This window comes from Trachymyrmex cornetzi, unplaced genomic scaffold, assembly GCF_001594075.2.
Source record: "Trachymyrmex cornetzi isolate Tcor2-1 unplaced genomic scaffold, Tcor1.1 scaffold607, whole genome shotgun sequence".
Taxonomy (NCBI): domain Eukaryota; kingdom Metazoa; phylum Arthropoda; class Insecta; order Hymenoptera; family Formicidae; genus Trachymyrmex; species Trachymyrmex cornetzi.
This window is the reverse complement of record NW_017299923.1, coordinates 771,877-783,178: the sequence shown is the minus strand read 5'-3', so window position 1 is coordinate 783,178 and position 11,302 is coordinate 771,877. Positions and strand designations below refer to the sequence as shown.

General features: G+C 33.9%; 1 protein-coding gene across 1 annotated transcript; it reads left to right on the top strand.

The window, feature by feature from the left end:
• The first annotated feature begins 2,376 nt into the window (after positions 1 to 2,376).
• Positions 2,377 to 10,474, top strand: LOC108766549 (doublesex- and mab-3-related transcription factor A2). Its single transcript, XM_018515895.1, has 3 exons — positions 2,377 to 2,589; positions 8,638 to 8,895; positions 9,791 to 10,474. Exons 1-3 carry the CDS (start codon positions 2,377 to 2,379, stop codon positions 10,472 to 10,474), a joined length of 1,155 nt encoding a protein of 384 aa, XP_018371397.1.
• The last annotated feature ends 828 nt before the right edge of the window (positions 10,475 to 11,302 follow it).

Genomic DNA, 11,302 nt, shown 5'->3' with positions numbered 1-11,302 from the left:
TTTTATATCCTATTGATTGGCATATTGTTATTTTCTATAAAGTGCACAGTTTTCTTGTAGCTTTTTTCTTATTTTTTCAAAATCATACATTTTTGACAAAACGCATTCTAAAAGTTTGCTTTTCAATTCTATATTTATAATTATACTAAAACAAAGTTAATATCGAAAATGACCGTAAATTACACTTAAATTATGATAATGACAATTTTTTTTCAATGTGTGATGAAAAAAAATCATTTTTACAGTTTTTAATGCCGCATCGAGTAAAATTTATTCTGGTTCAAATTAAAGAATTTATTATTATTAATCTTCAAGAGTTTTTCTCTAACGAGGAAATACTAAAAAATTAAAACGTGCTTTTGAAATGAGGTTTGTTGCAAAAGGATATACATATATAATTCTTTGTGCTCATATTAAGAATTCTAAACCATAGCTTTAGACACCTCTTAGTTTTTTTTTTAATAAATAATAAATATAAAAATTTCCGAGCGATTAACTTGGCAAAATAATAAATATCATGGAAAAGAGGGAGAAGGTTAAGTATTACAATATTTCAGGGCCATTTTTATCTGATGTATAAACGGTATAAATGTAGTTCGGATTAATGCGATCCCATAAGTATAATGTTGCTGCATAGTCGAGTCCGATAAAAACATATTAATTCCGATTGTACTTACATTACCTGTGTATATAGAAAAAAAGTCAACTGATTCTAAAATATTGTAATACTTAACATTTTTCCTCTTTTTTTTTTGAGATCTATTATCTTGCCAAGTTATTAATCGATACGATGAGTTCAAAGTTTTATATTTATTATTAACTTTTGAAAAATCTAAAAAGTGTCTAAAGCTAAGATTTAAGATTCTTTGCACGAAAAATTATCTTTTAGAAATTTACAACAAATTGCATTTTAAAAGCTCGTTTCCACTTCTGCAGGTCTTTCCCTTGTAAGACTTTTAATTACTTTTTTCTAATCTTCTAAGAGTTTTGTATTATTATTTTTAAAGAGAAATTGTTTTTTAAATTTTTTCAACCTAAATTTTTCTTGGAAAGGTGAGAATTAAATATTTTAACGTTATTGATATTTATTCAAATTAATTTTTATTTCTCGCACGTCTCAGTCCGATTTGATCTTTCTCAATAAAAATAAGCTAGGTTTAATATAAAAAGAATATCAAGAAATAAAAACGTTTTTTAGTTTTTCAAAATTTATTATTATTCTTCTAAGAAGAAAAAGATAATTATATATATCTTTTTAATTTTCTCAATAAAATTTTCTTGGAAAAATGAAAATTAAGTATCTCTGTACGTAATCAATCTTTATTCAACAAATTAATTTTTTATTTATCGCACGACTCAACCTTCTCTCTCTCTCTCTCTCACTCTCTCATATAAAAACATGTTGAGAAACTTAATATAAAAAAACATCGAGAGGCGAGAAATTTTTTTGACTTTTAAAAAATTGCTTGTATCTGCGACGAGATAACGTTTGCTTGGCTTTTATTCACACGACCCATTAATTTCCCTTTTAATTCGCGGCGTGGCGTATCCTCGTTGCGAAGTAACGCGGAAAAATGAGATAAAATCATACAACAGCGAGTATCCGCGATACTAGGATACTGCGATACCCTGCGATACGAGAGTCTCGTCTCGTAGTAGGAGTGGCGATAAGAGTAAACACAACGGAACCAATCGTCGAAGAAGGGTGGTCCAGCCGCTGTTTGTCTTCTCGACCTTCCTCCGCTCCGGGGATGCCGCGGAATCGCGTGGAAGAGCCTAAACGTCCCGGTACACCCGCACATCCGCGGCCAATCGAACGGGGGTCCGTCGTCAAGCCGGAAGAGACGAGATCTCGCGCGCCGATTAGATTGCTCTGCTTCTCTTTTCGTGCAGTTCTAAATTAACAATCGCCAAGAAATCGCGCGCACGGAAACGCCACGTGCCAATCTTAATCTCCGCTCTCGTGATTCCTCCTCTCGGAAACTTTAGAATTTTCGCTTGATAAAAACTCCATTAGCTTTATCATATAATATCATAATAATTATATTATCAATATATATATTACACATTATCGATAATAAATAAACATTTTGTAAAATTGGTATTTAATTTATTAATTTTTTATAACGGCTCACCAAGAAAAATTGTGTACATGTACATTTCGAAAGGATTTACAATCTCAACGCGCAGATATTTGCTACTCGAGTTCTCCTCGGACGATCAGCGGAGACGTGCGCGAGTAAATAAACAAAATAATTGCTGGATCTTCTTTTCTGACACGATTTTACAACGAGATTCGTGCCGGGCAATGTGAGCGGCCGAGTAAATAGAAAAAGAGAAACGATTGACTGATTTCTTGTGGTGTGGAACGCTACCATGCTCCGTGGTAAGAACAGGAGCAGGTCGGAGAACAATGAAAACAACGAGGGAACGGAGACCGGAAAACAGCGGAGACCGAAGTGTGCCCGTTGCAGGAATCATGGCCTCATCTCGTGGCTGCGGGGTCACAAACGGGAATGTCGTTACCGGGAATGCCTGTGTCCGAAATGTTCCCTGATCGCCGAACGGCAGCGAGTGATGGCTGCACAGGTAAGCCGCACGCGGAGTTGCGAAATTCGATTTTGCAACATTCTATCTTTCAACTAATTCAACAAATAAATTCTTTGTATGTATGTACATCAATTATATATATATATACATATGTATATATAAAATGGATGCCAATAGTTTCCGGCCAATATATATAATAATTTTACAATAATTTTTGTCAATTTGTTTTTTAATATATGATTAGTTAATCGAATTCTTATTATAATCAACTTGAGAATCAATATTTTTAATACTAGAATATTTTAAAATGCTTGTATAAATCTTTATTTGTAAAAATTCCTCATCTGAGCAATACAATAAAATTACTCATTGGTCCAGAACTTTTGGCAGCCACTTTATATTTTATGTACATCGACATTTGTTAAGGAATCAATCACATTTGTAGTTAAATTGACGATTTTTTTCTGTCAAAACAGTTTATTAAAAAATAAAGTGAGCGTATTTAGTGTGCTAATAATGCATCAATTGGTCTTTCAATTCTTAATTCATATGATTGAGTCATTGGTGCGGATTTCTTTTCTTTGAAATACTAGAAGCACCAAGTAATTAATTACAACATTTACATACGATATTTTTAAACATATATATAACGTTAAAAAGACTTTCTAAAAATGTTAAAGATGTAAGAATCACTTAAGAATTTTTATATATTTGTATAAAATTAGGTAATGAAAATTAATCCAAGACACGAATAATTTATTGTCTATAAGAAAGGACCGAAAAATCATCGTATGTATTGAAAGTTAATACAGTAAGGGTAAAAACGACTTTGCTGAATCAAAAATTTAGTTAGATATAGATTTAAAAATAATTTTATTAAAATTTTATTGGATGTGCTACGTAAATTTTGACAACAGTGTCGTGTTCAGTGCGAGAACATCTTCGAGGTATGTAGCACTTCAAAGAGGAAAAAAAATGATTTTTTTATTGAACTGTAGTGTAATTATACAGAAATCTAAAATTCAAACAATTACAACTTGATGAAAATAAGTGATGATGAACTAAAATTTTTTTTAAACCTGTTAAACTGTACTTTTAGTTGCTCCCCATCAAAATAATTATGTAAGAAACTGAAGTATGATGAGCAATATTACAAAAAGTTCTAACATTCCAGGAGACGTCTTACATATTTATTTTGATAAACTAACGAAATTATTTTCAAAATCTGTAGCTAAATCTAGCTAAATTTTTAGATACTTTAGTAAAATCGTTATTTCTCTGTAAGTCTGATTCAATTTGTCATTTGTCTTTCTTTTTCGATTTTTGTCCAGTATCTTACGTATCTCTTAGCACGCACTCTCTCTGAATTCTTCTATTTTTTTCGTTATTCATGCAAAGTAACGGACAAAGTAACATTGTTCTACCAACAACGGTGCTATTATTCGTTTTACGAGCCTCCTCGCTGTTTAATATTAGAAAATTTATACGAACGACGCGATCCGAAATGTCAAATCTGCGCGATCATTCGCGAATGTATGTAAATGTCACGGATCTCGCCCCGTTCATGCCGGCCGTCACTAATTTAGTACGCGCGAGCATGTTATCTTCGCGCTTTGAGTGGATCGTGTAGGGAAAATGTGAAAGAAAAATGTCAATTCGCTACACGCCCAGTTGAGCGTGAGTAACACGCTTCCGATATTTTATTTCGCACGGTTCACCCTTCGGTATTTAAAGATACACTCGATCGGAACTCATTATCGTCATGTTCTGCACCCCTTTAATGAAAAGAGAATCGCGTCTCTAGAATATCTCTCTATCTCTTTCTCTCTTTCCCACAAAACGAAACAAATGATAGAAAATCGGCGAGATAATGTATATGTATATAAGAATAAAAATTTCCAGCTTCTGTCAACACTTTCGTGGATTGGAATTCTTAATTCAACGTTTAACAGGGATGATTAATTTTGTGCGTCATGATTTTTATCTATTGTTAATTATTTTAGTCTCCTCCTTCGGAGTTGACGGTGGATCTACTGAATCCACTCTCATTTATGTCATAAATATTAAACAATTTAATTTTGTTTATGTTATACATTCGTAAATTTTGATTATTTTTATTAAAATATATTTTGAGTAAAAAATATATTTACTTAAATATTGATACTAAAATTTTGTACAAGAGTTATGTCCTTTTGGTTCCTTAATTATATTAGTGAAATTGAGTAATCAGTGTATCATTATTTTTATATTGATTGGTATATCTTTACTCTCCGGAGCTGACAATAGGTCTAATGGACCCATTATAAACCGCTTCGTCAAAAATGTCAAACAATTTAGTTTTCTTTATACTATTGTACATATCTACCTCTTAATTACCGTAAATTAAATGGATAAGACCCATTTATGCATGACAGCGTATGTTACAGATTTTGGCATCAACTCCGGAAAGTCAAACGGGAGGTTTCCTCGCGTCTTTTTCGATAATCAAGAATTGATTTTCTCTTAACACAAGCAGCCAAATGCGAACGTGTAATTGCCAGACCAGATCGAAATTCGGACATCGCATGCATAACGCATCTCGCGGTCTTCGTCCCCGAGAGAAGAGACAGGAGCGACACAGGAGGGGGCGAGATAAATTAAATCCATTAACGCTCGGGATATAGCGTTTCATTTCTGTTTGCATAGGCATTATGACACTCGATACTTTGTTTGCGGCGAGACTTTCGATGCGGTAAGCGCGCGGGAGCGAGCGGCGTTTAAACGCTACCCCCCTGTATCTTGGAACGAAAATAGTCGGACAGACCGAGAAACTCATACGGGTGGTTGCGGTCAAACAAAACACGCGTTCACGACCGTCCATCCGGCAATAATCACCGGTGCACCGCGCATAAACCGCTTACTAATTTTGCCGCGGAAACTTTTGCGCCGCGCGTGAACTCGCGATTAATCCACGATGATTAACGCTGTCGGAAGTAATGTCAACATCTCAGAGAGATATTATTGCAAGTATTTAAAAATTTAGCTGGACATACAAATCTGCCTGATATCATATATTATTTCGAATAACAGTAAAATTGTTATAATGAAATGATTAAAATGAGACATATGTAGAAACGAGGTAATTGCAGGCTTTATATTTAAGGAAAGTTTAGCTGTACCACGCGTGAACATTCAGATACAACTTGATTCTGACGCTTTAATATTTCTATTAAAAGTGTCAGAGTTTGCAAATTATCGCCGTGTCGATCCGTTGTTAATATCAACGGTTCGTGAACCTTGCTGTTCACCTAAACTTCGCTTGTCTTAGCGCCGAGACACTACCGTGTCTTCAGATATCAGTTACGCTCTTCATCCTGATAAAGTGAACGGCAAGATTCGCGAAACGTTGGCATTAGCAATGGATCACGATAACCCGTAAATCCTTTGGTACTTCTGAAGAATATACTCATAAAAGCCTAGCGAAAGTATTTCCACATTAAAATAAGTTAGAACTAAAATAATTTATTTTTCTGTAATATATGACATTTGGTTATTTGATTATTACAAAATAATTTCAAAAGATACAATTATGTTAAGTATTATTTGGGCGACGTCTTCTGCGCCTGACTCCTAGTGCCCTTACTCTTTCCAATTCTTTGATTTGTAAGGAGTCTTGATTAGTTTGATTTATTAACGGATTAAGTTTATAGATTTACATAATAATTCAATTTTTTCATAAGCAATGTCGTCGATATATGTACGAAAGATGCAAGAAAATGCAAATATATTACATGTGATGTTACTATTATGAATTACATATATAATATTGCAAAAATTTATATTAAAAACTGTTAAAATAGTATAAATACTATATGTAAAAATTATAAATTGTTATTGTAATTTTTGTTTAATATAAAGATATATTACATAATTAGAGATAAAAATATCCATTTTTGTAAAAAAACACAATTTTATATATTTTCATTATAAATTGTGTGATTTTTATACATATTTATATGCAATTTTACATACTTTTTTTTACAGAGTACGTATCTATGTATAATGAAATACTGTAATGAGCAGTTTTAACTGATTCTACATTTGTGCCGCAAGAAATTGTGACACTTATTATAATAATATAATCTCGTAAATTTCGAAGAGCATGGAATAAATTATTCTTTAATAAATATCGAGAGAGGACACGTCATCATTAATATAAATCGCAATATTAATTGTACACTGATTGAATTTTATGTCGTATGACTCATATTTCCCTAAATAAGACTTTGTAGCGAATACTTTTGTAACAAGCAGAGGAGAGAGAAACACATGGCGATATATTGACCCGTCCTGAGTGAAATCGGATAGTTATCCCTTTCGGACTTTGGTGATCGAACGGAGATCGACGAGAAAATGGGATGAAGCTGGCCTAGTAGATTCTCTCCAGCATCAGCGACGTGAAAGATTATTGCGGGTGGTCCAGCTTGGAATAACAGCGTGGTAAATGCGGCCCATACATAAGCGACAGGTCCATTTATAAGTCAAACGCAGTCATGATCCATCACGATTCGATTGTTATGCGCTATGTATAAGAATCTTTATATACGTTGAATGTTTCGCCATATTAATTATAGCATGGAACTCCACGAATCGATACGAACCATATTTTTACTCATTTTCCTCTTTGTAATTTTATGACTTTAAATTATCTATTTCTAACGTCTAGAGAGAAATATTTTATATCAAGATATTTTCTGTTAGATTTATGCATTTTAAGGGACTTATCTATTATAGATATAGGTATACATTATTCATATATTAGTATTTAATGAACTATTTTTAGCATATAGAAATATTTTAAATTAGAATATTTTCTCTTATATTCATGTATTTTTAAAAATCTGCGTATATATAGGGGAGAGTAGAGTAAGTCGGACCTATTTGCAGTTTTTGCTCTTTATAAAGCATAAATAAAGTCGGATCGTAAAACCGATATGCCGTTGGAAAAATCATTTAATTTCCTTCATTTTTGCTTTAGACCATTTTGACGTATTTCTTACCTGTGTTGAACTATAATGGAAAATATAAAAACATTTTTTCCGGTCCGATTTGGAACCAATAGTTCCAAATCGGATCATCTCTTGATCCAAATCGGACATTCCCATTTTTGTTGACTTTTAAATAGAATTTTAAAATATTTTAATGTGTTTTTGTTAGTATTGAGTAAAAGTGAGCAATTTTACAGTCTAAGATAAAAATTTTATTCAGAAAAAAAATTACTGACAATTTATATTTTATTAGAATTGAAATCAATAAAACTCAATTAATCTGAATCTGATGACTCATGATATTTTCTGATTTAATTCCTTCGATCAGATATGGTCGGCTGATCATCAGTACTACAGTCAGGCTTAAAAGTTATCTGTACTGTAGGTCCGATTTGAACACCCAAAAAGAGGTCCGATTTGGACACGGATTTTATTTAAAAGGTATTAAAATTTTGAAAGGTAATTGATTTAAGATAATTAAAAAATTAATTTCTTTCGAATTTTGAAACAAATTTTACAATAAACCGCAAAAGTGATCGCAAAATGCTTGATATTTTTGAATTCTACACTCTTTAATTATCTTAAATCAATTACCTTCCAAATTTTTAACATCTTTTAAATAATGATTTACAAGGATTTTCTTTTTAAAAAAAATTTTCGCATGATGGCTGAAAATACATATTTGCGTCTATTCTATGAATGTTATGACAGAAAACTGTGTGTCAAACTGCTGTCACATGTTCGGTGTCTTATAAAGACTTTACGTTATAAATAGCACGTAAATCTGCTTAATCGTTTTCATTTAAATTAAAAAGATCCTATTTATAATACAGTCCGATTTAGGCTACTCTCCCCTATATACATATATAAAATATATATTTTTTCTAGTACTATCAATTTCTCTTCTACGATTTGTATCTTTTTTTGCTTTTACCAGAAACGTGAAAAATACGTGAAATAATTGTGTCTGTTAAAATTTATTGAATTTTTAATGTAAGTATATTAGAAAAAATTAAATTTATTTCTTTGGAAATGGATTAAAACAGTTGTTTTCGGGAAGGTTGCTCTGAAGAGACAACAGGCAGCCGAGGACGCAATCGCTCTTAAAATGGCAAAAGTGGCCACCGGACAGAAGCTCGATCGACTTCCGCCAGGCAAAATCTTCGGAATGTCCGTGACTGAGCCGAAATCTATGGTGGATCAAAATGAAAGTGCGACTCCCGTTACAAAGAAACTCGACGGAATTTCTGAGGATACCAATGATCTTCCACGTGTATCGACCGATGACGCTTTACCCGCTCGTACTCAAAACTGTTCCGTACGTACAAAACAGGATCATCAGAAAAAATAACGAAATGTGACAAGTCAATTTGGATTCATTGTTAATTAATTCTTTGAGAACGGGCGATCTCTTATATTGACGACTTCCTGTTTTATTTTGTTTTCACGTAACTTGACTATTGGATTAATTTAACTAATAATAATGATCATTTATATTCAAATCTGACGTCAAAGATATAAACTTAAAATAACGGATTCAATATCGCGTGGACAAAATTTTAGAAAAAAAAACAATTTAGACAGAGAAAAAATCATAATAACATAAAAATAACGTTAAAATGGCTCCAAAATAATTATTAAAAATCACTTTTCATTTGATCAATCACGATTCATTTAAATGTCCTTTAACATTATCGTAGCTTATTGTTTTGCTTGGGTCATCTCATTATCATAAAACTCAGTTTTAGAGACTTTAACATTGCTAAAAGCAATATCAAATTTTCAGTTTCGCTTTATTTAAAGCTGATTTATTACACAAACAATTGGTAACTGACCGTTAGTAACAGGCCACAACGAGTGGCTATAAGCGCATTAACTTCCAAACTTTGACAAGCTTGTGGACGTAAGCTCTGTGACACGAGTTCTTCTTTCATTACCCTTTTGAATTTTGATATTTTTAGATTACATTCAAATTCAGTAATCCCAAGAACTCATAAAATCAAGTTTCATAATAATCAATAGATTATTTTTGTGTTATACAATCCATCATATTGGATTCCGTTTTAAATTCTAAACGTTTAGAATTCTAAAGACAAAATCAAATTTAGTAACCTTAGAAAAACTCTTAGAAAACAAACTGGTCTTTCACAAATTACTTTGTTAGAAAGCTCCCTTTAAAAGATTTTTCTATACAACTTCCTTTTCGCTCTTAGGACAACCTAGAAACCTCTTCGAGATCCAGAAGTTTCCTCTTCGACGCCGGCAAGCTGGAGGGAGTCAGGGAAACCACTCTGGTATCTCAGACCTCCGTGGAGACTCTAGCCCGCCTGTTCCCGAATACCAAGCTGTCGGTCCTGCAACTGGTACTGCAACGTTGCGGTCAGGACCTACTCAAGGCAATCGAGTACTTCGCGAGCGACAACCTGGGCATCACCGAGCCAGCGATGTCAACCAGTATCAGCCACACATCCTCGGCCTTCCGGCCCCCGCAAACGATTGTTGACAGCGCCGTGGGAGAACAACAGCAACAGATTCCCGGCACGATGCTGGCACCGATCTACACCAGCCTGTCCAGAAACGTCTACGGGGATGCGGGTTATTGCCTTCTGAACATCGTGCCGACCGAGCAGTTCGCCAAGGGGACCGACCTGCCGATCGCAAAAACGGCGGTCGATCAGGAGACAGTCGCTCTTAATTTTCGCTACAACAATTACTTCACTTCCGGAGTGCAACAGCAGCTGAGGGATGCGCACATGTGCGCCCAAGTGGCGGCGGATCGGCTGTCGGTCGCCAGATCGGCGGGCATACTGCATCATCTGCCCCCCGCCGCGGCCGTACTGCCGAGCATCCCTTGTGTGCAGCCCAATTGCACGCAATGCAACTACAAGTTCACCTAAATGTATTTCTCTAGAGAGGTACAGCTAACTGTACATATATTTATCCCGGTAGATTACTGCAGAATAGTCTTTTAATATTCATTCTCCTAAATAAAAGAAGTTGGAGAAAATATATATGTAGGGATTGAAAACATTTCATAATTTTTTTATCTATATACGAAATTTGCTTTAATTGAGAAGTAATTACATTATTTACACATTACCGCTTAGAAGTTTGCAGCAATCTATAGTTTTTAAATAAAAATACTATTTTTATCAATTTTTATTTTTGAATATACACTATTACAATAACTTATGTTTCAAATAACATAAACTTTTGTAATATTTACAATATTAATAAGTAAAATTAATTACACTTTATTTCCAAAATTTAGAGATAAACTTTTGAGCGATAGTGTATGTCCCAATTACAGTGTTATTGTTAACTGAGTTTTAACTCGTTGTACAAAAGAAAGAACGATGTTATTCAATTTTCCGTGAAAAAAATACATAATGAGAAGTAATTGAAAAGAAACGCGCAACGATTGCATCTCTCTCAAGTGGTTGCTCGGGGGAGGGAAACGGTATCGCAGCGAGGATATCGGAGAGAACGAGGAAATCCATCGTATTTGTCGAAGTAATAGAGCGTCGGTAATCTAGTTAGAAATATTCGATCAACCACGTATAAACAACGCCAGCCGGTCAATCGTGCCGTAGCCGGAATCGCGCCGCGAGCGATTTACTTTGGCTTTGGTTTTAGGTGCAAGGAAAACAGACCGAATTTCCCCTCGCGAATCCTCGCTCCGTCCTTTCTCCCTTGAGAGGATTCGCGGTGTCGCGTCTCGAATT

Bases quoted from the DNA above. Each gene is read 5' to 3' on its own strand.
- LOC108766549 (XM_018515895.1), top strand. From the start codon at position 2,377: ATGCTCCGTGGTAAGAACAGGAGCAGGTCGGAGAACAATGAAAACAAC. The intron at 2,590-8,637 runs GTAAGCCGCACG...GTTTTCGGGAAG, and splicing joins AGCGAGTGATGGCTGCACAG to GTTGCTCTGAAGAGACAACA. The intron at 8,896-9,790 runs GTACGTACAAAA...TTTCGCTCTTAG, and splicing joins CTCGTACTCAAAACTGTTCC to GACAACCTAGAAACCTCTTC.